The sequence below is a fragment of the Bidens hawaiensis genome, unplaced genomic scaffold, assembly GCF_021521415.1.
Source record: "Bidens hawaiensis isolate Kalapana, Puna unplaced genomic scaffold, B.hawaiensis_p1.1 tig00016475_1, whole genome shotgun sequence".
NCBI lineage: Eukaryota > Viridiplantae > Streptophyta > Magnoliopsida > Asterales > Asteraceae > Bidens > Bidens hawaiensis.
The window spans coordinates 411728-426057 of NW_027492515.1; the positions used below are offsets into that span (position 1 = coordinate 411728).

Genomic DNA, 14330 nt, shown 5'->3' on the forward strand with positions numbered 1-14330 from the left:
TTCAGAGCAACCTTTTAGAAGAGTACTACAAATCTGCTTTGGAAGAAAGGAATCAATCACAGAAAAAACATGATGCTGATAATATTTCAAGAGCTGAAGTTCTGTTCACAGAGTCTTTTAGGAAAACATGCAAACACATTGTTGATGGCTTTGAGCAAGTTAACTCAGTCAATAACAGGGTTGACTGTTCAGAGGATTATCTGGGAAATATCACTACCTGGCAAATATTGTTTGCTTCTAGAGTTGAGTCTCTGCAGTTGCACTCTATCCATGATGAATTAGTGGCAACACTTAACTTTGCTGTAAGGACTTTTTGATTCTTATATTTTTAGTTATTCTGAGTTTCACCAAATTTTGGCGATTTCCAACACTAATTTATTTGAGTTAAATTACACAGGGAAAACTCATTGACCTTTACGGAAACAAAGAAACAAGCATAGATCTGGTTGAGGCAGAGCTGAAGCATCTGTATTCATTATTGGACTTATTGATTAACATTGGCAACGGTCTTCTTATTGACTTTATGGTGGCCCATAGTACTGTAAGTTTGGCAACGTTCTTGCTAACTTTAGTTTTAAGAAATCATATAATTATCTGCAGTGCCACAATGTGTCTCACTCCCACACCATTTTCTTTTTTTATTTGGTACAGCTGTCAATGGTTACTCACGCACTAGCAGAGATTTTTGCTGCATTGTATTCCCAAGGTTTTGGGTGCACACCAGAAAACGAAGAGGAAGAGAGTGGTCCTCAAGATGCCACTGGAACTGGTATGGGTGAGGGTGTAGGGGTCAAAGATGTAAGTGAACAGATAGAAAATGAAGATCAACTCATTGGAACTGAAAAGGTACCTAATTACCGACGTTAGCAGTAATTGACTTCCCAGAGAATACAGAATTATCTGCACAAGTTATGTGTGTTTGCCACCTGGCTTCTGATGTGGCATTCATCAGTCATTTTTAAGTACAACCTTTTTAAAAATGTTCATTGTTTCAAGTTTATTATAAACTTGATTTAAATTTTTTTCACAAGCTTTTTTTGCATATGTGGCATTTGATGTGCCAGCTGGCATAGCACCAACCAGTGCCATGCCAGCGTTATGCAAGTAAAAATGATTAAAAGGTTAGTTGCTGAAATTAGGGGTGAGCACGGTTCGGTTCGGTTATTGGGTGAAACCCAAACAGAAACCGAAGCCATCGGTTATTTTATAATACCAATGAATCGGTTTTCGATTATTTGGTTATTCGGTTTTCGGTTATTTTCGGTTTCGGTTTTGGTTATTTTCGGTTTTTTAATTGTATGTAGACATTGCAAAAAAAAATCACAAAAATAGAGTACCACATATATATTGAATTCAAAATACAAAAATAGGCATGTGTTACGTGAAACCAAACAAATACAAAGTTTCTTGAGTAGTAGAATTTAAAATTAAACAAATAAACAAAGTTCTTAATAAAAAACACTAAAAGTTTGGTCTAAATCTTCATTCATTATCTTAGTCATCTTCAAAGTGTTTAGACCCAATCGTCATCATCTTCATAATCTTCATCACCGTCAATGGTAGATTCTATTGGTGTTTTGTTTCCGGTCATAACATCTACAAAAAAACGCGTACAATTGTATTAATATTTAAGTAAATATTGAAAAGCCAAAACATGTCGTAAATAAACATTATTATTCCAATTTCTATGTTCTCCAACTTTTCAATCAAAGTCTCTAATTGCTGACCATACACATTAGAATCTTGCAAATCTGTTGGTTCATACCGTGTCGGGTTAATCGGTTTGGTTCGGTTTTTTTCGGTTTTTTTAAAATGGATAACCGAACCTAAACCGAAAAATCGGTTTTTCAAAAAACTAAAAAATTAACCGTCGGTTAATGCTTTGGTTCGGTTTTTTTGGTTCGGTCTTTTCGGTTTGTTCGGTTTCGATTCGGTTAATTCGGTTTTCTGCTCATCCCTAGCTGAAATTGTAAAGTTTGTTTCTATTTCTTGTAGTTTTTGCTTTTTATTGGATGTTAGTTATTTTTGTTTGGTGTATTTTAGTTTTCTCGAATTCATGAATGTAAAGTTAGTATATTAAGAATTTTATTTGCATAGGCCAAACTGTGCCACATCAGTATCTTACTAGTAAAAACAGTAAAGTTTTACAAGCAATAAGTTGTAAGTTGGGTTCTATTTTTTGCACTTTGCCTTAATTATATAATGTTTACTACTGCAGGCGGGTGAAGAACAAGATGCATCAAATGATGCTCCAAGTAAAAATGATAAAGGTATAGAGATGGAGCAGGATTTTAATGCTGATGCATTTAGTGTCAGTGATGATGAAACTGATGATGAAAACAATAATGAAGCTGATGACCCCAAAATTGATTCTGCCATGGGTGATACTGGTGAAGACAGTAACATTGTTGATGAAAAACTCGGGGAGAATAAAGATGATGAAAATCCTGAAAAAAATGAAAAGTATGAGACCGGGTCGTCAGTCAAGGATGATGATTCCAGTGGCAGAGAGCTTAGAGCTAAAGAAGATGATGTGGCAACTACCGATGAAGCAGGGGAGTCAGATCCTGATAAATCTAACAAACAGGATGATGGTCTTGGTGATAACGCCCCTGATGATGGTAGTGATGACGTTGAAGATATGAATATAGATAAAGACGAAGCTTTTGCTGAACCGACAGGATTGAAGCCTGATGAGCCCAATGTGGATCCCGATGATAATATTGACATGAATCAAGAAGATGATGTGGATCAAAATGAAGATGAAGGCACTGAAACCGTTGATGAATCAGCTGAAGGTGAAGACGGTAATAACCAAGAAAACCCAGATGAAAACGGGCCTGAGGCGTTGACCGAAAATGTTGAGATGGAAACTGAAGAAACCGATCAAGAAAATAATCAAGAAAGTAAAACCAATGCTGATATGGATGAACAAAAGAATGATGTCACTGAACCAGTTGCTGATCGTGTTGATACTGAACCACAGCAAAATTATGAATCTGCCACTCGACCTAATAGCGGGTCAAATGGAGCATCCATGAGAAATGTTGCATCGGAGGTTACATGGTCAAACACTGATGATATGCAAAGTGAATTGGCTCCTATACAAGGTTTGCCTAATTCTACACAGAATGAAGTTAGTGTTGCTGACTCATCAAAGGCCGGGAAACTGAATGACGAACACGTTAATCAACTACCTGAGGCTGACCAGTCATCCCTTCAGAAAATGAACCGAACCCGCTACGTAATATCGGTGATGCACTTGATGGCTGGAAAGAACGGGCTAAAGTGTCGGTTGATTTAGAAGAAAAGAAAAACGATCTAACGGATGATATGGATGGTGGAGATGAAGATCAAGATGCAGATGAATATGGGTTCACTTCCAGTTTGGAGAAAGGTACAGCCCAGGCACTTGACTCCGCTGCAGCCGACCAGGTGGATAAAAACATTGACAGGAAAGAGCTGGCTGATGGTGACGGTGATGGTGGGCCCGTGGACCAGAAGGATGATTCTGAAATGGACATTGAAGAGCAACAGCCTGAAGCCCCGCCCATTAAGAGTCATCCGTTTAATATTGGAAAGAATATCCAAGACAAGATGGAAATTGATGAAGCTGAGATGATTCCCGATGATGCTCATGAAGTTCCCAACTCTCTCGAAGATGTTGACCGAAGTCAATTAGAGAGTTCGGTGTATGTGAAGAGGTCTTATATGACAGAATACATCAGTCAATTCGGTCAACTCTCTGTTGCTGATGATGATATGGGGATGTCCCACAAACTTGAAGATGTTTCTGGTGAGATGAAAGATTCTGCAACTGCTTTGTGGAGAAAATATGAGTTGCAAACAACAAGATTATCACAAGAGCTGGCTGAACAGTTGCGTTTGGTTATGGAACCGACTCTTGCTAGCAAGCTTCAAGGGGATTATAGAACTGGAAAAAGAATTAACATGAAAAAGGTATGTTTTTGATACCTTGTTTTTATTGGTTCATAACTAAACTTGTCAAATTGTCAATATTTATGTTGGTTATTTTTAGGTAATCGCTTACATTGCAAGTCACTACCGAAAAGATTTAATATGGTTAGATTTAATATGGTTGAGACGGACCCGGCCCAATAAAAGAAACTATCAAGTTGTGATTGTTGTGGATGATTCTCGAAGTATGTCCGAGAATAACTGTGGGAATGTTGCAATGGAAGCCTTAGTGACAGTTTGCCGTGCAATGTCTCAGTTGGAAGTCGGGAGTTTGGCAGTTGCAAGTTTTGGTAAAAAGGGAAATATTAAATTACTGCACGAATTTGATCAACCATTCACTTCAGATGCTGGTGTTAAGGTTAGTATTCCATAAATATCACTAGTTCAACCTGCGCTGCGCTTTATTTATAACATGCTGATGTGGCACTGTGATGATGTTGACCCGATCTTTTCTTTTTTTAGATGCTCTCAAGTCTGACATTTACGCAAGAGAACACTATAGCTGATCAGCCCATGGCTGACCTATTAACGTTCCTAAACACCACCCTAGATTCTGCAGTAATCAATGCTCGATTGCCATCTGGACAAAATCCATTAGAGCAGCTTGTTTTAATTATAGCCGATGGCAATCTTCATGAGAAGGTATCATTTCAGTCCTTAATAAAACAATAGATGGTTATCTAAACGTTGTTTCTAATCAATTCACTGTTCTGTTTGCAGGAGCATCTGAAGCGTTGTGTGAGAGATACTTTGAGTAAAAAACGAATGGTTGCGTTTTTGCTTTTGGATAACCCGAAAAGTTCGATAACCGAAGTTTTGGTAATTGCACTCGCTTAATTATAGTTTTATACTAGTTTTAGCTCATTCAGGTTTTAGCATAAGATTAAAGTTGAATGACTCGTTTATATTTTTCAGGAGGTGTCACATGATGATGGGAAGGTTGTACTCTCCCCGTATATGGATTCATTCCCGTTTCCGTTTTATGTTATCTTGAAAGACATTGAAACTCTTCCAAGAACACTTGCTGATTTATTAAGACAAGTAAGTTATACATATCTGTAAATTTTGTTATGTTATGCATTGTTACTATTATTAGTTTACTAACTTTTGACCAAGTTTTTTTACCAACCAAATTGCAGTGGTTTGAGCTTATGCAGAATTCAAGGGTCTAATTGACTTGAAGATGTTTACATTACATGAAACTTACAGAGGTTTAGGGTTTTGAATATGACGAGGAAAGGGAAACATACACAATTGTCTTTTATGTGATTTACTGAATATCCTAAGTGTTTACCCAAAAGGATTACTACTAAAGTAATTATAAAATATCGTTGCCACATATTACAAACTACCTAAGTTTGTTATATTAATCGGCCAAAATTGATAATTTTAAAAGCACATGAAAACAGTTTTAGAAATGAACTTTGAAGTATTGTGTTTAGAAGGCTTACGAAAAGTATAGTATGGGTAACATATAACGCAATAAAGATATGTGAACAAGTGTAACTATGGATTGAATATCATAGAGATACTTATGGGAACACGAATAAGGTAACATATTAGCCCCAATATCAAAGTGACACCTACCCCCCCCCCCCCTCTCTTGGCGGGGTCTAATGCACTCATCCTAAGTTAGTTTAGGTCCGTCTCTTTCCTACCCTCCTAGGTTCTATGACTCTTACTGACACTGTGTTGCTCTCGTATTCGTATGTCCAAACCATTTTAATCTTTCATCTTTTTTAGAGAGGACTACCGTTTTTGTTCATGTGGTTTGTTCAAATTTGATATTTTAGTTCAAAAGTGTAAAATTTGCTATTTCGTTCACAGAGTTTAATTTTCATTTTCCTCCCTATGTTTTCCATTCAAAAACTATTAGCGAGAAAGATGAAAATTGCAATGAAAATGAAACTCTAAGGACAAAAATAGCATATTAAAATAGTAAATTTAAACAAACCATGCATACATATACATGAAAACCGCAATTCTCTCTCTCTCTCTCTTTTCTTTTGCATAGCCGTCATGAATTTTCCTAGAAAACTTTATTATTATTTTATTTTTTCGAACAACTAATATTTTTTTGTCTTTAGGCCACCGGACTCTTCAATTAGAGAAACCTCGTTCTCTTAATCGGACCCACACTGACTTTACAATTTTTCTTGAACATTCTTCCAGAAAACCATACCGCAGCCAGCTATCACTTGACAGTCACCATTGTCTCCGGGAAACCCGACCCTTGCCATACTCTAGAACCCTAAAGTTAAACCGGAAAATAAATAAAAAAGTATTTATATTTATTTATTATCCCTCTTTCTTTCCATTTTCAGCCTCCACCATTTTCGCATCTCTGTAATTTCATTTCCTTCTTCTCTGGTTATTATTATTATTATTATTGCGGTAACAAACAGATTCAACGAGCTACTTCAATCGATCGCTATTTCATTGTACAGCTTTTAGGTTTTTGCTAGCTCATGTATGATTTTAGGTTAGATTATTATTATTAAAGTGGCGAAACCGAAACCTGAAATGAATTTGAGTACCGTAGAGGAAACCGAATCCTCCGATCAAATCATTCACAAACCCGAAGAAATCGACTGGCAGATGCTCGATAAGTCCAAATTCTTCGTCCTCGGTGCCGGCCTGTTTTCGTGTGTATCCGCCTCACTTTATCCGGTCGTAGTACTAAAAACCAGACAACAGGTTTCGTCTGCGCATTTATCGAGTTTGAAGACTGCGTTGTCCATTATTAGGTACGAAGGCTTTCGAGGCCTGTACAGAGGCTTCGGGACCTCCTTGATAGGCACAGTTCCAGCTCGAGCGGTCTATATGACTGCGTTAGAGGTTACCAAGAGTAACGTTGGTGTTAGTACTCTAAACTTAAGGTTTTCGGAACCTACTGCAGCTGCAGCTGCTAATGCGGTTGCTGGATTGACGGCTGCATTGGCTGCGCAGGTTGTTTGGACGCCGATTGATGTCGTGAGTCAACGACTGATGGTACAGGGGAATGGGAATGGGAATTGTAACTCGTGTAAATATATGAATGGAATTGATGCGTTTAGGAAGATTTTGAGTACTGATGGACCGAGAGGTTTGTATAGGGGTTTTGGGATATCGGTGATGACATATGCGCCGTCGAATGCGGTTTGGTGGGCTTCGTATTCGGTTGTTCAAAGACTCGTGTGGGGTGGAGTTGGATCTTACATATGCAAGAAAGATGGACCTGATTCGAGAACTGTAATGGCGGTTCAAGGGGTTAGTGCAGCGATGGCGGGAGGTGTTTCGGCTTTAGTTACAATGCCATTGGATACAATCAAGACAAGGTTACAAGTTCTTGATAACAATAATAATAATAATAGGAAGGGTCCAACAATTGGGCAGACTGTGAGGAATTTAGTAAGAGAAGGTGGATGGATGGCTTTCTATAGAGGGTTAGGTCCGCGGTGGGCTTCGATGTCCATGTCAGCGACGACAATGATCACGACTTACGAGCTTCTTAAACGGTTGTCTACCAAGAATCAAGAAAACTTGATACCATGATCATGTCATCAAACAATGGAGAAAGACAAATCAAATCATCTAGGTATCCATCTTGTAATTTCATTTTGTTTATTATGATGATGTTCTTGGGCGAGCCACTAGGCTTGACACTGAAACCCTATATACTATATTCCAATACTTGTTTCCTACATGTTTGTGGTTTACATGCATGATTTGAGATTCTCCATTTTTTTGGATCATTATGTGGTAGATAATGGATTAGGAATCTAACAATATTATAATAAAGATGGTTAGTAGGGATTAGGGACAACATTAAGGGGTTTGCTTTTGTTTATTTTGTTTTATTTATGATACTTAATAAATTAACATTATCCATAAGTAGAGATGATGTGGAGAAAATTGGGTCAGGTTTTTGGGATTTATTGAACCTTTAAAACTAGTGTGATTATGAAGGGTATCTCTCGCTTTAAGACAAAGTTATTTGTATATTGCAAGTGGATGGCTATATAATAATAAGCCAAAGTATCTGGTAACATGAAAGTGATTGATTGATTTGAATTTGAAAATAATTAAAGTTTGAAATGTTTTAAGATAATAACTACTCAAAACAAGTATTTCACAATCAACGATCACAATAGTTAGGCAGCCTCTTCATGACTTCATTCATGTCATTTTGACATATGGTAGACTAGATTACAAATTGTCTAGATATCTCAGAAGCTATATAAATAGTTGTTTTAAAATATTTTCATCTATAATAATCCCTACAATGAGTTACTAAGAAAATGACATTTTGGAACTTTTAGAAAATTATCTGATCCTTCAACAAAATGTTGATATATGGTCCCAAAGCTTTTAATTGATTGTCCTCTTATTGAAAAAAGAAAAAAGAAATAAAACTTATATAATATATTAATGTATGAACGGGATGGGACCTGAGCCCACAATCCTCAAGTGAACCGATGGTAAGATTCTTGAATCCTGACTACCCCACCAAAGTGACGGAGTTTTATTGTTTTCTACCCAACCAAAGTGGTGACGATGTTTGACCATTTTAAGTAATAGATGATAGGAAAACGGTTAATTTTTTTAAACGGCTATTACATCTTTTACTTAAAAAAACACTAAGCCCTGTGAATCAACCACAAGCCATTTCAACAGCATCGTCCATTCATTCAAGTGTATGCTCATCCCAAATTGGCTTGTGTCTCACTGTTAGTAATTAATCAAGTTATTTTTCTTAAGTGCAAATTTTTTGTGTTCGGCGAACCTTTATGTTGATTGATGTTGAGTTCTTAACGATCAGTTCGCATGTTTTTCTAGTTAGTTTTTTTCACAAAATGCATAAACAAAGCCCTGTTCAATTGTTCATCCATATAAGACCTTAATTTAAACCATAAAGTTGATTCAATTTGAAATGGATTCACAAAGCCCAAAATATGGATCACATTTAGGGCTATTCACGAGCTGAACCGAATGAAGGCTTGCTCGTTGCTTGGCTCATTTACAATTGAATCAAACCGAACGGCTGAAATTCGAACCGAGCGAAAATCGAATCGAGCATTTTCCGATTGAACATCAAGCGATTTTTTAGCATTAGTTATTTCTTTTTCACTCTAAAAGTTTCAATAAAAAACAAGTTTGAATGTTGTAATAATATATTTTGTAAAAAAATTAGTAGTTTTTAGGCAAAAGTGTAATAGATTATAAATTTTTATAAGAAATACATTTTAACTGAGGTGCAATGAGCATGTAAATAAACTTCTGGAATTCTGAAAACTTTGAGTAAACAAATAAAAATATAAAACTGGTGGAATTGGAAAAATTTTAAAGGATTTTAAAAATTGTATACTTAAATTTACGTGTGTTGTCTATATATTTATATATTTGTTCATATATAGTTATATATAAAATAAATTAAAAATATTCAAGCTGAAACGAACCTAGCAGACCTTTGCTCGTTTACAAACCGAACCGAGCAGCGCGGCTCGTTTACAATCCAGCCGAGCGAGCGTTTTTCGAGCAATTTCCGAACGAGCGGTGAGCGGTTTAGGCGGCCCTAATCGCATTCTCACAAAGCAAGAAATCAGGTAACAAAATGTCCAGCTTGAACCCAGCTAATCGCATTCTCTCCCAGTCTGGTCCTCAATTTCTAAAAGCAGTTGGTGAAACTGGTTCTCGACTGTTTCATAAAGCTCTTGAGACACCGGGGAGCCCAACTCACATGCATTAGAACCCACGCGTAGGTTCGGGGACCATACAAACACACGTAAGTGTTGCTAGAGCACCATTGTTGATCATTAATCACCGGATAAAAACGCAGAATGACCGACAAGGTCAACAAATAGTCAAAAGTGTGTAAAAACAAAAGAAAATTTCATTTCTTGAAACAAAAAAAAAAAAATCAAAGGTACGTCTACACACACTCAAATTCCGATCTAAAGTCTGTTGGTATAGGATAATAGATTAGTGATGGAATGAATGGACGCTACCCATCAAGTGGTGTTGAGAAAATAACATGAAAGACGACTGAAACGGGGAGGAAAATAAGAATAAATGAGAAGGAATGGTTTTGATGAAATAAAATTCCTTGTGTCGTTGATTTTATTCCATTGACAAACCAGACACTCTTTTTTCACTCCCTCACAAAAACGCATTCCTAAAGTACAAGTGGCACTCAACGACACGTAACTAACCTTTACATGCACAAATAAAACACACCAAAGCCGGCAAATTCAACCTCAACACCAAAACATGGACCCTTTCAAATGCAATCCCAGCACAAATTAGAGCAATATGCTTAGACATGGATTCTTGTTGCTTTGATGACAACTATTAGCCCCCCTAAACAAACCAAAGATTTAATATTGTTACATGTAAAAAATTTCATGATTGTTTAAATTAAATAACCTAAGTGAAACGGTTATTATTTAATAGCTTTTTTCTTCACAACAATATTTTAATAACCAAATAGTAACAAGTTTCATAAGTTTGATACTTGTTTCAGGCCTGCCACTTAATTAAAAAAACAAAAACTCACGGCATATTGCAATGATTCATAGTTAAAGTTCGAAAACGATTGAAATACTTACCCGCATTACTGACCAAATTATACAGCAACTGAGGTACAATATGCATGCAACAAAAGTTCTAAAAGCATCACTAAACAGACCATAAAAGTTAGAATCAGAGAAGAGGGAAAGAAAGACCACATTTTGATATTGTACAGCTCCGACAACTAAGGGCGGGCTCGTTTGTTGCTGCACGCAGGACACTTGTACTGCTTGATGTGTTCAGCTCTTGCCGGTGTGATTTTCACACACTTACCATGAAACCATTTCTCACAGATGTCACAACATATCCAGAACTCGTTCGATGCATAGTTCCCACCGCAGGCCCCACATAAGGTTTCTCCGTGCTCGTCCTCATCCTCCTCTTCCTCCTCCTCCTCATCATCATCCTCTTCATCATTTTTCAGGTACTTCTCATGTTCTAGCTCCCGCTGCAAGATCAAACCAATGTTTTTAGAGCTTATCCATTCGACCCAAGTAAAACATAAACTACAATTCTCAATCAACTCATTTTCAGGTACATGGTACATGGGTCAACTAACATGACCCTGTGAAAAGTATTGAAATCTTGTTTTACCACTTTTGAGTTTGACTTTGATTTGGTGCTGCTGTGATTAGAGGCAGCAATTCTCTCCTTATGGTTTTTCTTTGGAGTGCCAGTTATGACCTCAAATATAGTTGGGAGGTCGTTTATCAAGTTGAACAGTCTCTTCCTGTATAATTCAAGGAAAAAATTCAGAATACTTGGTTGATGGTAATTTTGGGGAAAGATAGATGAAATACTTTTACGCTGTATTACAAGATCTAAGCATGAGATAAATATAAAAACACGCATTTCTGAGAATTATCTTCCGGTTTAAGAATAAAAGTTGTGTGGAATTACAAGTTCCATTATTCCATAACAATAGTGCTTCCTAAATTTGGATGCAGACCTACTTTTCCTCAATTTCAAAACAAATAAACAATGACACAATCTGAAAACTATTTTCCTTAAATTGTAGTGCTTCCTGAATAACTTAATGTAAAATCTTAATAATAATAAAAAATTATATAAGAATGATACTACTTTATAAGAACTGCAAATGTTAAATTTTAGAAACTAGATTTTTGTAACGGTAATAATGATAATTAAAAATGTAAAAACTTGTAAGATCTATCATTTTACCTTTTGTGTTTTATTAAATTGAATGGTTTGCAACAAAAATAACTCTTACATAAAATTTGAATGTTTATAGAAAAAAAATTAATTTCTTTGTTGCGTGTTAGCGCAAATGGCACATGGATGCCACATAAGAGCCAATGAGTCATATCAGCACATGGATGCCACATACACAAAACAGCATTTTATAAAAGAGCCTATAGTGGCCATAGAATCAATGTATTTTTTGCGCTGCACGTCATGTGCACGTGTTTTTTCTCAATGACCAGCATGCAACCTTTTAACATAAATTAAACAGACAACAGCTTTCAAGTAGGCTTCACATAAAGTTCGCTTTGACACGAAAGGGAAATGAGTGTAATAACCTTAAAAACTGGAATAAAACTTTGGTGTCATGCTTTGACACACAAACTTGATTGAAGAAAATAAGATTTTCTTAGTAATTTTCAATCTCAAAAAGAATAAATAGCTGAACAGCAAGGAATCCGATCATCTAACAGAATAAGCAAGTTCATGTTTTAATATATAATAATAGTATCACGAGTTACCTGTCAGCTTTATCAAATCCAAATCTGGCACCAAAATAGAAGGCAACAGAAAGCAACCAAGCATCACTGTGAACAGCAACCAAAGTCAACCAATCTTTTTCTTGCATTCCATCTCTAGCAAAGTTAATACCCAATGCTGGTTCTGGGAGTTCTGGTGGAACCTCTTCAGCAGGCAAATTAACCTCCCAATGCTCATTTGGAAAACCATACAAACACAAATTCTCCTTTTCTGTACACAACACAATTGTTCACATGAAGAAGACTTAATAACAAGAAAAAGATAAATGCATTTTATGTAACATGGATAAGACTGAAAAAACAATGTCAGCGTAGCAGGAGAAACAGTTCGAAAACATTCACGTTGAACAGATTATCCGCTAGGCTGCTACATACGTGGATTTTTCAAATAGTTTTAAATCATAAATCTTTATATTGTAAAAGTACTGATAATTACATCAAATTTTGACGGGAATCTGGTGGTGATATTTTGAAAAAGGAATCCATATTAATTATGCATTAGGAAAGTCCTCGGCAGAAAATTTATAAAGTATAACATACAAGGAGCAAGATAACTGAAAGCACATAAGACATGAAGATGTAACTAAGGCGTATACAAGACAAACATACGACACGAAGATGTTTAGCTTATCACACAACGACACAAAGACGTTTCGCTTATCACACAATGACTCCACAAAAGTGATTCAAAACCATATGCAATCACACAAAATGGTTAGGTAAACTAAAATACAAATGCACTTCCAAATTCCAATTACAACTTAATCCATATTCACTTAAGGAAAAAAGGATATATCATACATCCCAGAGTTATGTGCTGCAAATTAAGTTAGCAATATCAACCAATAACATTATAGAAATCCAAAACTAGCCTAATGAAGAAAACTAAACATTTCTATGAAACTGATTCATTAATCAGAAGACCAATTCTCTCTTACATATGATTGGCAAATGTTCGCATATAAATCCCACATTATCCATTACATGAAAATTCTATATTCTTTGAAAATTACAAAAACTGATGCAGATGTGGACACTACAAAGCAAAACAAATTGCCAAACATGTATAAAAGTGCTGTAAACGAACCGAACAAGATTTTATCAGACAATCTAACGGTTCACGAGCACCTAACCAAACAAAATTTCATGTCCGTCCGTTAAGAAGGCGAACTAACGGTTCCGAGCACAAATGAATACAACATTTTAATTGATTCAGCTAACCGAGAATAGTCGGTGTAAACTTCTTGGTCCAGTTACCAAATTTGTATAGAAACTTTTCTTTAACATTCATATTAATATGTTAATCCACACATAAATTAATCACATAACACTCATGTATAATATACTTTCGTTTTAAACCTAATAATTTCGCTTAAATCTATACGATAAAATTATAAAACTCAATAAAAACCACATTAACAAGCATAACACACTATCGAACGGTCACGAACACAAGCGAACGAGCACGCCTACCGGTTAACGAGCCGAGCATTTAGAACCCTAAGCTAAGTGCTTGAAATTGACATGCAATTAATTACACTACTAAAACGTAATGGATATAAAGCCCTAACTAACTGACTAACCAGGATCACACTGCTGGAAAAACTCTTCAACATCTGCAACAACAATAATAAGCACAAATTAAATTAACAAAGCGGTAAACGGAAACCTAACGGAAGTAACGGACTGACCGGCAGTAAGAGCTTTGACCATTCCGGCACGTCGGCCTTTGAAATCCCTAAAGACCTCTTCGACCGTACGCGGATTATACGCAGCCATTGCAAATGTGTAATGTGATGACTGATGACTGACGTATATATATGTTTACTTGATGAAGATGAACAAGTAAGAGGCGGATTTGAATCTGATTATAAAACAAGGGTTTAATTCTATTTCATTTATCGCTCGTGAGTCCGACCATTTTTGGATTTTTGCTTCCCACTAAATTAAGAGTTCGGCTCGTTTTAACTTACAACAGACTAGTATCGTGTTTAACTCAGCTTATTTCGAGTTTTTTTTTCTTAAATTTGAACTTGGTTCGTGTATTTTTTTTTTCAAAGT

The 14330-nt window shown here is 36.1% G+C and overlaps 3 protein-coding genes across 3 annotated transcripts in view; 2 read left to right on the forward strand and 1 right to left on the reverse strand.

The window, feature by feature from the left end:
* The window catches only part of LOC143551636 (midasin-like), a 28771-nt gene extending 23603 nt beyond the window's left edge, over positions 1–5168 (forward strand). The window contains 10 exon segments of the mRNA XM_077042028.1: positions 6–302; positions 398–541; positions 652–846; positions 2219–3221; positions 3224–3960; positions 4040–4336; positions 4441–4620; positions 4699–4797; positions 4894–5019; positions 5118–5168. Of these exon segments, the coding sequence (XP_076898143.1) occupies positions 6–302; positions 398–541; positions 652–846; positions 2219–3221; positions 3224–3960; positions 4040–4336; positions 4441–4620; positions 4699–4797; positions 4894–5019; positions 5118–5150 (3111 nt within the window). The 3' untranslated portion in view covers positions 5151–5168.
* A 1281-nt stretch (positions 5169–6449) lies between these two features.
* On the forward strand, positions 6450–7512 carry LOC143551619 (uncharacterized). Its single transcript, XM_077042014.1, has one exon. It carries the CDS (start codon positions 6502–6504, stop codon positions 7510–7512), a length of 1011 nt encoding a protein of 336 aa, XP_076898129.1. The 5' UTR covers positions 6450–6501.
* Positions 7513–10560: 3048 nt separating this feature from the next.
* On the reverse strand, positions 10561–14053 carry LOC143551620 (PHD finger protein ALFIN-LIKE 4-like). Its single transcript, XM_077042015.1, has 5 exons — positions 13961–14053; positions 13853–13885; positions 12252–12480; positions 11122–11257; positions 10561–10975 (listed from the first exon to the last, which is right to left on the reverse strand). The coding sequence occupies exons 1-5, from the start codon at positions 14046–14048 to the stop codon at positions 10712–10714; spliced, it is 750 nt and encodes a 249-aa protein (XP_076898130.1). The 5' UTR covers positions 14049–14053; the 3' UTR covers positions 10561–10711.
* Between the last annotated feature and the right edge of the window lie 277 nt (positions 14054–14330).

Bases quoted from the DNA above. Each gene is read 5' to 3' on its own strand.
- LOC143551620 (XM_077042015.1), bottom strand. From the start codon at position 14,048: ATGGCTGCGTATAATCCGCGTACGGTCGAAGAGGTCTTTAGGGATTTC. The intron at 13,886-13,960 runs GTCAGTCCGTTA...TTGTTGTTGCAG, and splicing joins GGTCAAAGCTCTTACTGCCG to ATGTTGAAGAGTTTTTCCAG. The intron at 10,976-11,121 runs GTAAAACAAGAT...TTGATCTTGCAG, and splicing joins CAAAGTCAAACTCAAAAGTG to CGGGAGCTAGAACATGAGAA.
- LOC143551619 (XM_077042014.1), top strand. From the start codon at position 6,502: ATGAATTTGAGTACCGTAGAGGAAACCGAATCCTCCGATCAAATCATT.